The sequence below is a fragment of the Rhinolophus sinicus genome, chromosome 18, assembly GCF_057876585.1.
Source record: "Rhinolophus sinicus isolate RSI-liver-muscle chromosome 18, RSI-T2T, whole genome shotgun sequence".
NCBI lineage: Eukaryota > Metazoa > Chordata > Mammalia > Chiroptera > Rhinolophidae > Rhinolophus > Rhinolophus sinicus.
In genome coordinates, this window is record NC_142518.1 from 1009320 (window position 1) to 1025000 (window position 15681).

Here is a 15681-nt window from a genome sequence, read left to right on the forward strand (position 1 = left end):
AGCGCCAGTGTCACAGGGGCCACAGCGTGGGTCCCAGCATGGGACAGCAGGAGTTGCAATCACGCCACCTCCTTGGTTGTGCTAAGCTGGACCAAATGCCTTACCTTCCTCACGGTGGTGTGGCTGAGACCTCGCTCTGAGCCGCGCTTCTCGGCTGGACAGGCCGTGACCCCTCCACAGAGGGGGCTGCCCGTCTTCTCCCGGACCCATGGGCGTAGGGGCATCTGTTGTGCATAAAGCTAATGATATGTAGGGCACACGCTCAGTGCCACCCAGGTGTGTGCGTGCAATGCAGCCCCATAACACGGGAGGGGCTGGCTGCCTCAGGGGTCCGTTCCCACCAATGCTCGGGCCCTCCATCCCTGACCTATGTCCCCGCCAATGCAGTCCCTTCTGGTCTACGTCCCCCGATCCTTCAGATGGGCCACCTCCACCCCAGGATTCCAAAGCCCCTTCCCCAGGGGAACATGGCCCCTGGCCAGCCCCTTGAAGCACCCAATCCTTTCACCGGGAGTGTCCACACCGAGACTGTCTCTCCGCCCAGCTTTTCCCCTATGTTCCTTCTTTGGACGTCTATTAAAATAACTGCATTCTATGCACACGAGTTACTTTGTTGTTTTAGCCAATGAAAAGTGCACTTATTAAACACACCTTCCCCCCCTCTGTTCCTTAGTCCCTCGACCCCATTCTGGGCTGGCCCACCAAACTGTCTGCATCTCAGGACAGGTGCGTCTGCCTAGCGGGACAGCTGCCATGGGGCACGTGCCCAGGGCAACCAAGACCAGTGACCGTGTCCTTCTGTAGGACGCCAGCCTCCGGTGTCTTTCACGTGCCACGGAGCTCGTGGCGTCCGCGTCCAGGTCATACCCCCACCGACCCTGAGACAAACAGCTGCACCCGGGCCGTGCGGTTTCAAAAATATTTTATTTTCTGGAATAGCCATAATGTCTCAGCTCTTGGTGGCCTGTCCCCACGCGGAGAGGCAGAAGCTATGACAGGACGACACGTCACACCTGTGAAACAGAACGATGGCCGTGTGTTGGGACGGTGTATAAAATGGTAACCAGGGCGCATAGGGGCAGGACAGGCGTGGGCGCCGCAGGCGCGCACAGCGCCGAGCATGGTCACCGATTCGGGAGCGCCCCACACCGCCGCGCCCCCCGGGATTTCCCTCTCGTCCCCCTCGGCTTTTACACGACGCAGAAGAAAGACAAGAACAGCAAGGGTCCTCCACGGCTGCCAGACGAGGCAATGCAATCGCACAGGGTGCGATTTACAACGCGCCTGACGCATTGCTTGGCGTTCCCCCAAAACGCGCGCTCGCCTGGGTTCAGAACTTTCCGGAACGCTCCCATGGACAGAGTCTCCCGTCTGCATGTTGTAGGTGTATATTCGTGGCTTCCAGATCTCGGTGTCTTCTTGCAACGGCCTGATTCCCACGTCTGGGGTGAGGTGGCCTCAGGAACGAAGCCAGGAAGCGGTGGGCGTGGCTTGTGTGAGGTCTCAGGGCATGGGCTGCGTCTGAGGTTAAGTGGGTCAGGTCCCACATGCACCTCTGGGCATGGCGACGATGGCGTCATCTGAAGCTGGTTGTCGTCGAGTCTGCGGTGGCCACGAAGGCACCTGCACCCCTGCCCCTGGGCGTCCGAACCCCTGTGAATGACGGTGGTGCACAAGGGGAAGCTCATGGAAACATCACAACAGACAGGGCCAGGTGGGCGGGCAGGGATGGCTGGAGGGGACCACAAGGGTGGATGGAGGTTACAGATGCCAGCATGGCCCCCGAGGTGACACTGCCCAGGAGTCCACACCGACTGCTGATGGCTTGGCAAGGTGAGTGACAGGGGGTGGCCTTACTCCTCCTTGGAGCTCACCCCACCGTTCACCCCCGTGTGGCTGGGATGGCATGCTGGCCGGTAGGAAGTCTCCGGACAGTGGCTGAGCCGCCGTGACGTCCAGGCATCTGACCCTTCACGTCGGACTGCTGGCCCTCGGTGGGTCACGACGGGGACATTCTGACCACTTCTGGGCTTGCACCTGGTGGGCAGGTGACCATGGTGCCACAGCCACTGCACCTGTCTGTCCCTTCAGGCGTCCTACACAGCTACAAAGAGAAGGAAAGAAAATGAAAGTGTAAGCCGGGAGCATCCGATAGCACTCGGGAGGAAGGGGACACTCAACTCACAGAGCGGTGGGGGCAGGTCTGAGGCATGGGGCAGCCAAACTGGACGCGGTCCCAACGGCCAACCCGTTTCGCAAGGAAAACCACCCCTGGATTCCAACCCCAAACGTAAGGTAAAGATCCACGAGTCCCCACTGATGGAAAAACGCACGCTTGAGTACATCAGTAAACGGGGCAGGAGAAACACACCCCGCGCGTAGAAAAATTCCAAATAATTTATGCAGACACTGGCCGCGCCCTCAGGAAGCGGGAATTTCACTTCCACTCTGTAAGTGTAGGCTGTCCCTCGCGACTCCCTTCCACAGAGTATGGACAGAGGGGAAAACGCAGTTTATGACGGGGAAAAGGCAGTTTATGACGGAGACCTCTGAGCAAACACCACCTCAGCCAGGAGACCAAGAGCAACACCCCCCGTGATAAGCCATGTGGACCGTCTGTAGTTTTGATGAGGGCATTTCGTCTCTGGGGTCTTCCTCTCCCAAACCAACCATCCCAGTCTAATCACGACAACACCATCAGGCAAACCCCAAACGCGTCATCCTACAGACACCTGACCAGCACCCCTGAGGGGCTGTCAAGGTCATCAAACCCAAGGAAACCCTGACAAACTGTCACAGCCCAGAGGAATTTGAGGACCCAGTGTGACTGCATGTCATGGGCCCCCCAGGGTGGGCTCCTGGGGCAGAAAAGGGATATTAGGGAAGAAAGGGGGAAATCCAAATAACATGGAGTTAGGTTTTAAAAAAAGGGGAGGGGTACGAGGTGCTGTGAGTTTGAGAGATACGCGTGCACGACTACAGTTTTCTCCATTCGTGGGTTATTTCTGTTCTGCGTCAGGCTGAACCAAGGGGGTTGCGAGCCCCGGCCACGTGGGGTGTCTGAAACCCGAGAAGAGGTTCTGGGTCGCATGGTGGAGAGTCCAGGGTCTCCCTTAGGGCAAGCGACACAATTGCAAACACGTGCGCAGACTTTCGTGATTTTAAAATGTAATTTTAGCAAATTATGCGTTTATTTCTATAGCTCTACAATTCACACAGACACTTATACGAGGTCTGAGGTCCCCAGAGGGAGGCTCTTGAATGGGACAGCCATCCTGAAACGGTGTTTGTCTCATCTCTGCTGGGGCTGTTTCTGCAGGGACATGCGGCCAGCAGCTTGGCTGTGGAAGAGGCAAAAGAAAGCGGTGTCTGTGCAATCACCGTCCGTGAGCCAGCCACCCCCTCAGGCACAGCAACCCTCTGTCTTTCTGACACCTGCGGGGTGGGACCCCCTAGTCAGGGCTGACCACCTTCTCTGTTTTTCTACACGCTATTTGGGTTTATTCCTTCATTGTTCACCCTTTCACGTGGTTCCCCTGAATCTTTTCCGTTCAAGGGTTGAGTCTTCCAACACATGACTGTCTGGAACCTGCCTCTCTGTCAAAAGTGTCCCCATTGAAGGACGACCTGGATGGAACTCCCACCTGGGCCGATGTGCAAACTCTGTTGGAAACGTTCCACGGGTGTCAGTTTTCTGGTGTGAAAATGAGACATTGGGGTGTAGATGACGTGGTCGGCTGAACACTGGCCCCCGACGACATCAGGCCCGGATTTGTGACATCACATGATACAAGGGAACCTGCAGATGCGATGGCAAGAAGGACCCTGAGCTGGGGACATGACCCTGGAGAAGCCGGGTGGTCTTGGTGTCAACACAAGGGTCCCCAGATGAGGGAGGTGGCAGGATCAGAGAATGAGGATGCTGAGTGTCATGGAGACAGAGATGAGAGTGACAGTGGCCGAGAGCCACGGGGTGTGGCCTCCTCTAGCAGCCGGGAGAAGCGAGGAAAGACTGTGTCCTAGGAATTTCCTGAGGGACCAAGGCAGGCAGCCCGTGGACTTCATCCCCACAAGGGTCACTTGGCACTTGTGGCTGAGCCTGCACAAAGGTAAGCGGACACCTGTGTGGGGCAGGCCACCACCTTTGCAGTCACACGTCACGGCAGCCCCAGGAAATGGGTGCAGGTGCCCTCGCCATGGGTGACGGAACCACCAGATTCGGGGACAGGCCACTCTTTGCAATTCCTTTGTAGGTTTCGCAGCCGCACACTCTGTGTCACCCGGTTGTAGCAACCGGGCCCACCCAGCCTTCCCAACTGGGGTGACAGCCTCCTGCTGTTAAGACCCACGATGCCCCTGGGTGGCAGCCGATCAGATCCTGAACCCCCAGACCATAGGGGTAAATGAGGTGACGTCACTGGGCCCCCAACACTGGTGCAAGACGCCTTCCTTCCTCATTGGCAGGCCTGCCATTTCCTCCAAACTAGGTGTTTGTTCGTTTGTTTGTTTGTGTTATAAAATACCCCAGTGCGTGTCTGCAGACAGCTAATTTTTGGGTAACTAACTACTCAACAAAACCCGATGAGACCGTTTACAATCAAACCCATACCTGTGACGTACATGCTTTCTGTTCCGTATTGTTTTTCCATTTGTAATTACTGTGTCTTCACATCTGCAAGCTCAGGGGGACACTACGACCCCAGGGTGGGAGGTGGCCGGTGGGGAATGATCCGTCTTCCCCCAGATTACCACGCTTTTGTCAGAAATTGGCCTCACGGGTCTGACTCACAGACAAAAATCACCCGTCGAAACATATAACCCAGGAAATGTGCCCTGGGATTTCCCAACAGTCATCATTCTGGAATGTGACTAACGAGTGAAGGTGACATCCCGGATGATTTCAGGGGTCACCTCTGGGCCTCCCTTGTTTTTGTCTTGTTCCCAAACAGAGACGCGACTGGCTGGAAAAATAGCACAGTGACGGTTTTTCCACTGGGATGGCATGGAAATCTGGGGACACACAGGCCCAGAAAGAGGTCACCCGGCTGCGAGACGAAGCAGCCTCTCTTTATAGTAACTGGACTAAATAAAAGCCTGAGTGCTGAAGAAAAAGGCCTAGAGGACTCTTTTTTTATGATTATTCCAGGAGAAGAATAATTACTTCCTAAATAGAACTCCTTTCGTAAAAGACAGCCCCTCCCCAGGGCTCTGCACCCTGGAAACACTTGAAGAGAAAAAATTTTTTTAAAGATGGGAAAGAAGAAAAAGAACCCTCAACCGAGTAAAACCCCAGCTTCCTCGTTCCTTTTCCTCCCTGTGAGAGACATAGTTTCCACGTAGCGTTTCTCTCCCAGCCCCTTTCCCACCGGCCTGAAGAAAATGCAGAAAATTCAAAACTAAATAAGAGCAAGGCAAGTGTGAAATTACAGTCAGTTCTGTAGGAAGGGGAAGTAGGCATTTCTCGAAGTCGTGGAAATCCACAGAAAAAGCAGAGTTTACGGGGGAATGAGGATGGGGGTTCCCAATGCCCGAGGAACTTGGTCGCCGACAGACACATTGAAAGAAGAGACATGAACGTAATGAAAGTGTCAGCACAGATTTGCAAAGATTAAAAGGTTAAGAATATGCAATGAATGTGAATTCATCCAGAAACACCGTTTGCGGACCTGGATATTGGAACGGTTTGCAGTTGTAATTGTGAAGGGGTGGGAGGGAGGGTTGTCTAGAATTGAACGGAAAGCTCTAACAACAGATGGGCGTGAGCTTTTGTTCACGGCAGCGTTACCTCCAAGAGCCAAGATACGGAAGCAACCCAAGTCCCCACCTATAAATGACCGGCTGAAGAAGAGGTGGCACTTACATACGATGGGCTGTTATTACTCACACGTAAAAAAGGAATGAAATCTGACCATGTGTGACAACATGGATGGACCTAGAGGGTATTACGCTCAGTGAGGGAAGTCAGACAGAGAGAGACAAATGCCATATGACCTCACTTATAGGTGGAATCTAAGAACAAAAAACAAAAACAAGAATGGGAGGGTGGGTTGGGGGCTGGGTGACAAAAGTGAAGGGATTAGCAAATACAAACTGGAGGTTACAAAACAGTCACGGGGACGTAAAGCACAGCACAGGGAACAGAGTCATCAATAATATTGTCATAACTATGGACGGTGCCAGGTGGGAACGAGACTTTAGGGGGGGGGAATCGTTTTGTAAGTTATATTCATGCCTAACCACTACGCTGTACACCTGAAACTAATATAAAATAATATTGAATGTCAACTGTAAAAAATAAAAAAGGAAACGAAAAGCCGATACGTGAGTAGGACTCATTTACAGGACATGTAACCTGGGGGTAGGGGGTAGGGGGACGGTGGCACATCTCTGAGGGCTGTGCCTGTGTGTGTTGGGACGCCCAGGGCTCCGATCGCTGGGTAGAGTTAGCGCTTGGCTGGGTTCCCGCATTATGTCTCGCAGGGGACACCACACACCGGCAAACACACACACGGCACTACGCTCAAACTGCCCCCTCCAGCCACTGGGTTGAAACAAATCCATGTTTTCGAGAGAAGCATCACAGCAGAACTGACGCTCAGGGACCCCTATTATGATTTCTCTTCCTTCGCGACCTGTGGAAGCATTTCTTTGCTCCAACAGGTTTTCGCACAGAGAAGAAAACTCAGGTGTCCCACACCCTGTGTGAAGCATCTGTTTTGGGACACATTCGTTCCCGAATCTCAGCCTCTCTGTCTCTACCCGTCCTGTTCACTTGGACTGTCTTTTTGTCTTTCGTTGTCTGGGAATTTTTTTTTGCGGACAACGTGGGACACCCAGCGGGCACGGTCCGTGCTGTCACGCGCATGGGACCTGCTCCCTCGGTTCTCGAAACATTAAAAGATGAGAACATTGGGGTAACATTGGAGCCTCGCTGTTTCTGGAACTGCCTCGCGGTGCCTGTGGAGACCTCACGTGACTTACAAGCCACATTCATTGAATTGGCTCCTAAAGCCATTGCCCAGCGTGGCTGCAAAAGTCCCGGTCTGCACCTGGAAGGTACCAGGAGTCCCCAGCGGGACGGGTATTACGTGAAAGACAATGCCACCGGCTCTGCGGGGAGCCTCACACGTCTGTCAGACAAGGGACATGGGTGACATTCCCATAGGGAACACCCCCCCTTCTGGAAGTCCCATCTGGAAGGAGTCCCCCTGGAGCATAAGGCCACACTCTGCTCCATTCCTGTTCCCTTTTGTTTACACGTTGCATGTTGCTAGACCCAAGCTGCGGGGGCGGAATAACTTACGGAAATGGAATGACTCAGATGGCACAGAAGGTGTTTAGCTCGTTTCACGGACTTATTTTCCTCTGGGGAGGCACTGTTTTAGTCTCCATCCTGGTACAGACACGGGGCCACGGGGACATGGGGACACACACGCCAGCAGCTCCCTCTTCCTGTCGTGCCCTCCTTCTCGCCTGTGTCACAGCCCCACAGCCCCAGCTCCGTCTCGGCCCAAACCCACAGCTGTGCCCCCTTTCTTTCTGGCGTTACCGAACGAATGGCTAAGACTCTGGGTCACAGTCTCTGCCTCCTTTTTATTTTTAACTGGAAACAGCTTTAGAAGCAAGAATAAGACCAACCTGATTCTTTTTTCCCGGTGTCACTTATCCTGAATTTTAAAATGTTTGCTTCTGCCAAAGAATGTGGTTTTTCAGGGATGTAGAGTTGGGAGCTCGGTGGACCTAGCTCATCACTGAGTCTGAAGCCCAGTGACCCCCACTTGCTTCTTTGTCCACCGCCCCCCCCCCCCCCAGCCTACACCATCTCTCCTGAGCAAAACCAAAGCACCCAGCGAGCAAACACACACACCAGCCACTTCTGGGGCAGGCTGCTCCTGCCTTGCTTAATTATAACTTCTAGTATTTTCCGTCTGACTTGACTGACAGCCAGCCGCCTCCTAAGTGTATCTATGTCCCCTGGTCCTGCGTTCCAGACGTGCTACGTCTCTTCCTCAGAGGTTTCTGCACGCTTCACACTTACTCACAGGTGCCCACAGCAGTTCAACGGAAGCTGAGGTCCCCAAGAGGTCACCTTTGCCTCTTTGCACACCCTCTGTTTGGGACAATGGCAGAGCCACACGGGGGTGTGTTTAGAAGGGTCTTCATAGAGCAGAGGAACCAAAGCATTTTCCATTGTGGGCCCATAAACACATTGTCAGTTTCAGAGATACAGAGTATATTACAATGCTGTCCTAAGGAAATTGTTTTCCCTACACTGGGAAGAGAGGAGAACTTCCAAAACACAGGAAAACACTTGCATTAATTTTTTTTTCCGTTTGCACGGATGAGGGCCAATATTAATAAAGAAAGAGATCCGAATTTTTTTTCAATTGAAACCTGTGTGTGTGTGTGTGTGTGTGTGTGTGTGTCTATGGCAGTTACTTTGTAATCCATAAAAAAAACTTATTTAATATTAGCATATAAAAATATATTCTAAACACTTGCTTACTATTCCTAAACCTTAATGGAAAGCCAATAACAGAAATACAATTTAAAACTTTTTTGAATGAAAATGCAAGAGATGTGAGATGTGACGTCACACACACACACATATACACACGCACACACATACCTCACGTACACGTACATGCGTGCAGGGTTACGAGCTCGGGGACTATTGATTTCCTTGCGATCTGGGGACAGTTACGTAAGCTTTCCGTCTCAGCCTCGTTTTTCTGTTCTGTATAATTGGGGCAGTAATTATATTCCTGTTGCTGTCAGCTGGACCCAGTGCAACATAAAGACAATCATTTTAACTCTGTCACTCAGTAGCACCTTCTGCAAATATTAGATACAATAGTTATTCCTAGGAAACCAGGGTTCTTTGGGCAGTAACCCGGTCTACTCTGGCGTCTGCGGCTTGCCCGTGAAAAATCCAGGTGATGATAGGACAGGTCTTTCTGTCTTGTCACACTTTTTTGTAGCTTTTTCAGATTCCCCTTATAGCTCGCCCCAGGGCACATCTGACTAGCCTGCAGGCGCTGTCTCGTAGTGACTGACACTGTTTGGGTGCTGTTTTGAGCTACGAAATGCCCACATAGCCACCATGACCTAATGGCTGGCTCCCTTGGAAAGCAGACGGACCTGAGCGTGCACGGAAGGGGGTGAAAGGGCAAGCTGGCTGTCATTTCACAGAAGCAAAGAAAGGTCTCACGTGTAAGAGAAATGTGCCCCATCTCCAGCCAGGAGGTCCGAGCGTGACTCTGCCATTTAGCAGGGACAACTCTGCACAACCCTGTTCTCTGACCTTGGCCCAGAAGCCATCTCTCCCGGCCTTGGTTTCGGTGCCTGAAATGGGGGTGTAAAGATGTCCTGACTTCTTCCCAGGATAGCAGGGTGCAAGGCGGGGAGCACCTTGGTGTCTTGTAGGTCCCAGAGGACTTTGAGAACATGAGGGCTGTCATTTCCTTTTGTCTGCAGGGCTCTGGTTCTACCCCTGGTTATTTGGGTGCCTGTATGTCATGGGATCACTGCCCTCACAGGAAATGTGTTAATTGACTGCCAAGTTCATACCTGCCTTGCCCTGTGGATGCTGGGCCCCTACGTTTTGTTCTGCTTTGGTGAGGAACCTTCCGGCAGATGTGGGAATAACAGCTGTGCAGTAGGGCCGGTTTCTGTCACTGTTTCTAGCACCAGTCGGCATGTGGCTAGTTTTTAAGGGACGGATGGCAAGTGTGCTCTGGGGAACTGAATAAACACCTCTCTGCTGCCACCGAAATGGTGCGTGAGAGAAATACATCAGAGGGACACTGAGAAGGTACAAACCTAAGACACCACCACATTGCAAGGGGATCTCAGTACCAGCGTGGACAGTCGCCGTAACGCGCTGTGTGGACCAACCAGCGGCCACGGGAACGTGTCATGGATGCTGTGTCAGTTATGTCACCCTAGCCTATTTCCATGTCCTTTCCTGTTGTTCCCCAACATGCCCCCCTGAGTGTCCAAGCCCATGTCACCATTTCCTCCCCAACGTTCCCTCAGGAATCAGGGCCTCCCTTTTCCTCCCCGACTAGCCCACAGGAAATGTGTTTGCCGTCGTTTTGGGTCCCGATTCACGTGCCGTGTGTGGGATGTGGACGTGACAAGTGGCCTTGTCTCCCAGGTGAGGATACTGTGGAAAGCAGCATGTTTCCGGAACCTGATCAGCACGCTTTCACCCTGTGTCTGCCCAGCTGCCCTCGCCTGGGACCTGGAGCTTGGTGCTTTGGGAATGGATCAGAAATATCTGCCTGTTCTGGTTGTCAGAGGGTTTATTTCTTTTAGGGCTGAGCTGGGCAAGACGTAGGCTTTTGGTCCTGGGGGAGGGTGGGCTGAGGAGGGGCAGGGCTGGGGCAGGGCCTTCACAGACGCACTCTACATCTTGGGAAAGCATTTACCTGCCACTCCAAGAACGCCCCAAGAATACATTTCCATTAGGAAGGTGAAGGGAGGGTTCCACAAACGTCCCTTCATGCTCTCAAACAGTGCCCATGGTCTTAAAACTGGGTGTCCCCTCCTCATCTTCCTCATCCTCACACACTGGCTCCTGGAGACATGCTGCAAAATCACTTGTCTCACCCCTAATTTTAACCAGAGGAGAAAAAAAAAAAAAAAAGAAAAAGAAAAAGAAAAACCACACACGCACACCAACCCTAATCAACCCCAAATCATACAGCCTTACCCCCCGTGAATTCTTCACGATTCCAGGGGCCAAGGAGTCTCGCTTTTTCAGTTTTCAGAGATGGAAAAAAAAAGGGGAGAGGAACGAAAGGACATGAATGGCACACAGCAGAGCCTGGCATGAACAGAGGCAGGCGAGCCGGGACCCAAACATCCCCGCCTGCCCTGATTAGAGAACCAGGGCATTCCAGCTGTCTGCAGACACACACCTTGGCAACCTATTTAAACTGGGTGTTTTTCCACACAGGTTCTTTGCATGGGGTGCCCAGAGGGAGGCATTTTTCTTGCTAACACGATTCCATCTAAGTCACAAACTTGCTTGGCACACTTGGTGGAAAGCAAAGCTTGATTCTGGTCGCAAGGGTCCCTCTTCTCTGGGGTAGGGGCCAGGGGACCTGGGAGGAAGCCCCTTTCCCTAAGCTTCTGCACCTCTTGGGGCGTCTGCGAGTCAGACCGAGGAGGTTGCACCAGCCTTCAGACCTGTTTTCAATTGCTCGCAGAGCTGTCCCTTTGGGGTGGATGGCACTCACTCGCAAAGCCTTGCAGGGGTTGCAGGAGGGGGGAACCTCCACGACGGGTCCTCGCGCCCGCAGGCAACGACCTGGGGACAGGGCATCGAGCCTCAAGCACCCGGGAGCTTGTTCCCACCCGACCTCGGGCCGCTGCGCAGGTGGTGACCCAAGGCGGGAGCGCCTGGCGCCCTGGTACCCAAGGCGCCTGGCGGGACTGGCGGGGAGCGGCCCAGCAGGCCGGCTCCCAGCCCTCTGCACACCCACCTGCCGCCGCCCGCCACGTCCTGCGCCCTCGTGGGGGAGCCCAGGGCGCAGCGCCCACCCCAGGGACGGTCCAGTGCCCGGATCCTGCGCCCTCCGCGAAGTTGTGGCTCCGCACCCTCGCCCCGCAGGGCGGCCTCAGGAGCGCACTCACCCGCTCTCCCGTCCGTCCCTGAAGGTCACGGCCAGGTGGCGGCGGCGGGCGCGCGGCGGGGCCCGGGGCGGGGGGCGCCGGCGGGTCGCGCAGCCCCCATGCCCGGCGCGGGGGCGCCCTCAGCGCGGCGGCCCCCGGGGCTCGCGGCGCTCAGATGCCGTGGTCGCAATCCACATCGCGGCAGATGTACCAGAGAATCACGTACAGGATGAGGAGGATGGCGAAGATGAAGAGAGCCACGAGGATGGCCTTGGTCACCGGCGAGATGAGCGACTGCATGGCCCCGGGGCGCGCGGGCGGGCGGGGGGCGCGCGGGGGCGCGGGGCGCGGCGCTCACGACCCCCGAGCGCGCCCGGAACCCCGCGCCGGCCCCGCGCCGCATCCGCAGTGCTCCGTGCCGGGGACGGGCGCCCGCGCTCGGCCTGCGCTTACCGGGCCCTGCGGCCGCGGGGCTTGGCGCGCGGCGCGGGGGGCGCGGGCGGCGGGCGGGCGGGGGCGCCGGCCATGGGCGAGGACGCGGGCGCGGGCGGGCAGCGAGCAGGCGGCGCGCCCGGCAAGTCCCCGCAAACTTGGGCGGCGGCGACACGGCGGGCGCGCGGTGACAGGTGGAAGCCCGGCCCCGCGGGGCGCAGCGCGCAGCCGTCCGCGGGCGACGGGGGGCGCGGGGCGCGGGAGGGGCTTCGGAGCAGCGGGGTGGGGAGCGGAGGGGACTCCCTCCGCAGACTGGGCGGGGGAGGGAGCAGAGAGGGGGACGGCGCGCCCCCTGCGTCCCCCGCGTGACCCCTCCCGCCTGTCTGCTCTCCTAGCCCCACGCGCCATCCCCGCTTTGGATGTCTCCTCATCTCTCTCTCTCGAATGCCCTCTTCCCCACCCACCGCCCAGTGTTAGGCGTCCCCTTTCTTCAGTGTTTCGGGGCCCCCACCCCCCACCCCCGCTGGTGCTCTGCGGTTTAATGACAGGGATGGAGGGGGGGGGTGATGGAGAGAGGCAGCCCCTTCCTCGTCTTTCCTGGGTGCAGTTGAGCTGGGAATGGTGCTGCGCAGTGCATCCCCCCCACACCTGGCCGAATGTGGGTGCGAGGGCAACGCGGCCAAGGCAGGGGAAGGTGCAGTCACAGAGTGCCCAGAGTCAGGGCTTAAGTACGTGGAGGGGGGCACAGTTCTGTGATCAACAGATGGAGAGCCCAGAGGGGTTCACCCCCGGAATAGGGACCCCGGCTCTGCCCCGCATTACAGGAAGCCCCTCCCCCACACGCACACATGTCTCCCACCTTCCCTGGCTGGGCCATGTGGACGAGGGGATGGATTTTGCAGCCCCCTTCTGCCCCCACACACCTTTCCTTTGGGCTGGGCCCTGTTTGGGGCTGACCGCTGAGGGGACTCTAGCAGGACCTCCAGGAAAACAGAGAAGGCGGAAGGAATCCCCAAAAGCTTGTGCCCTGGACCTGGGGACAGGGGTGGTGTGCACCAGCTGAGATACAGTACCCAGGAAGGACTGAGCTGGGGAACATGCCAGAAGCAGAACGACCCCACCCCCACATACCCCGAGTTCAGGCCCAGTAGCTGTGCTGGTTACCTCCAAGACCAGTGACCCGGGAGGTCCGCCAGGCCTGACTGAGGGAAATTCTCATGTGTGCACCGTGGGAGACCCCACCTCTGATTCCCCAGCGCCTCAGGAGGCAGGAGCAGCCAGGGCCGGAAAGGCCCTGAGCTCCCCTGTGGGACCTTCAGAGGCTGGCACAGAGAAGGCAGGACCTGACCCAGGTGGAAACAGCGTCCCCTCAGACCACAGCGCAGTGACGATGCAGGGAGGTCCCAGGGCCAGCCTGGTCCCTGATCAGGAAGGGGAGATACAATCAGTCAGCACAGCCACTGGCCACCGGGCTGCCCCATCCCAGCCGCTGCTCCCCCACCCTCCATAGCATAGGCTGGAGGGAGGGTACTGCCTTCCCATGGGGTGGGGTGCGGACAAAGAGGGGCCTGCACTTCAAGAGCTCCCAGTGGGCAGGAGGGCAGCTGCCATGCTGTCCTATGAGTCTCTTCTCTGTGAAAGGGGTAGGGGCTGTGGTCAGTTCCGGGGTCTGAAGAAAGATCCTTGCAGGTGCGATGACCCAGCCCAGCAAGTGGGACAGAGAGGACATGCAGTCAGGGGGCTTTGCAGTGCCACTAGGGGGCGGGGGAAGGACACCGAGTACACACACACACACACACACACACACACACACACACACACACACAGTTTCCATTTCTCCAGGGTAGGCCAAGGAGGGCGGCCAGAGTCTCTGACATTGTTCATTAAATGTAATTGTGTCCCCCACATCCATCACAGCCCCACAATGGACCTCAGAGCGAGAAACAGCAGCATCCAGGTGTGAAGGTCCAGGCAGGCGTCAGACAAAAGGCCCCGCAGTTCCCTGCTCACCAGACAGAACCGGATTTTTAATGCCCGAAGACGAACTCAGTGCACAGACCGTTTCCCAGAGCACCGTGGTCAGCTCTGGTGCGTTCTGGAGGGTCGCCGTCGGTGAACGTGCTGGGTGAGTGTTTAGTTCAGTGGAATGCCCGGAGTTGCCTTGGGATGAAGGAGAAAGTGATGGATAGAACAGGGCATGAGGGGGCAGTTAAGTAATTAAATGCAATAGATAGGAGGGACTACAGTTAACCTTAGCCACTGTCCCCTGCTTAAAACTCAGTGCCCAGGCCTGGATGTGGTTACCGTGACATAACATCCCCCGTTGCCCACACCCTCAAGTTCACCTGAAACACTCTCTCACCTGGAGGCCCGCTCTGCAGAAGTTTGGTTATTCTTGGCCCTGCTGTGAAACCCTGCAGTTGGGAACGCATGCTTCATTCATTCCCTTCTGCTCCCCACTCCCTCAGGAGGAAAACGCTGCTGTCCCTGGAGGGAATTACTTCAGAATCAGGTAAACAACTGGTTTCTAAATCAAGGCATGCAAGCTCCTTATTAAAGATTTCTCTTTCTATGGGTGCCTTGACCTTGGGAGTCGGTGAGCCGCAGGCTTCGGGACAAGGGTGGGAATCGGTGGATCCTCTCTGAGTGATAAGGGCTTCCCCTTTTTAACCTGTGTACCTTTGACCGAAGCCTTCTTGCCTTTTGAAGTATGTAAAGCAACCTGAAAATCCAGGTCCGACCCCGCAGGTCCTTGGAATTTTAGAAAATCAGCGTAGCTACGTGGCAGTGCCATCATTTAGCTTTGGCACTGTTTTGCCAAACAAGAGGTCACGACCCATCAGGAGATCGTGAAGTCGGCTGGCAGGCGGCAATGAGCATTTCTAAAAATCCAGTGTGTGTTAAAACACTGGCAGGTGCTGTATGCCACGAGGCTACGGATTGCGCGAAGGAGCTTTTGTTTCTTTGAATGTACGTGCACACACACACGTACATGCTCACCGGTGGTGTACACGTTATGTCAGCAGGGTTGGAAGAGCAGACTGTGAAGCTGAACCACTGATGGGTGCAGACATTAAGGGGCCGGGGAGAGCCAGACCACTCCCCATAGTTTGGATGGAAAGGAAGGGATAAATTTCTTGATCAAGCAAAGTGATCAAAGGACGTCTTTCAGTGAGAGAAGATGCCTGGTGAGCAGAGACAGTTGGTTTTCATTTTAGCTCCCAGTAGCATTTAGACACTCATGGACGAGGAGATGTGTGGGCTTGGGTGGGGCAGGCAGACAAGAAAGGGGGAGGGGTCCCCCAATGACCAAAGTGTCCTGTGTGACTAAGAGAAGCGGGGAAAAGATTCCCTCATTTCTGATTGTCTGAGCAAGCGTTGGCCGTGGGCCAAGACAGATTGGTGTGGACCCCAGGTGAACTGCTGTCTCTAGGTTGGTTTATTGAAGAAATGTGTGTCTTTTCCTGAATGCACTAATGTCTTTAGAGAAAGTTGGGATAGGTCCAGCATTTTATATAGAAGATTGAACCTCTTTCTGGACAGATTTTGGACATTGTCTTTCTCTGGCTTGACTTGATTGCCTAATGTAATCCAATACTAATTGTTTGTGCCTCTGCTTCACTTTGA

General features: G+C 55.3%; 1 protein-coding gene and 1 long non-coding RNA gene across 2 annotated transcripts in view; one reads left to right on the forward strand and one right to left on the reverse strand.

The window, feature by feature from the left end:
* Window positions 1-905: 905 nt before the first annotated feature.
* On the reverse strand, window positions 906-10869 carry LOC141569621 (uncharacterized). The gene is made up of 2 exons (XR_016019916.1): window positions 10718-10869; window positions 906-2104 (listed from the first exon to the last, which is right to left on the reverse strand). It is a non-coding gene; the product is annotated as an uncharacterized LOC141569621 (long non-coding RNA).
* A 366-nt stretch (window positions 10870-11235) lies between these two features.
* Window positions 11236-15681, forward strand: part of LOC109438153 (uncharacterized) — a 15409-nt gene continuing 10963 nt past the window's right edge. The window contains exons 1-2 of the mRNA XM_088795066.1: window positions 11236-14179; window positions 14336-14566. Coding sequence (XP_088651192.1) covers window positions 11236-12423 — 1188 coding nt within the window. The 3' untranslated portion in view covers window positions 12424-14179; window positions 14336-14566. The remainder of the gene's footprint in view (window positions 14180-14335; window positions 14567-15681) is intronic.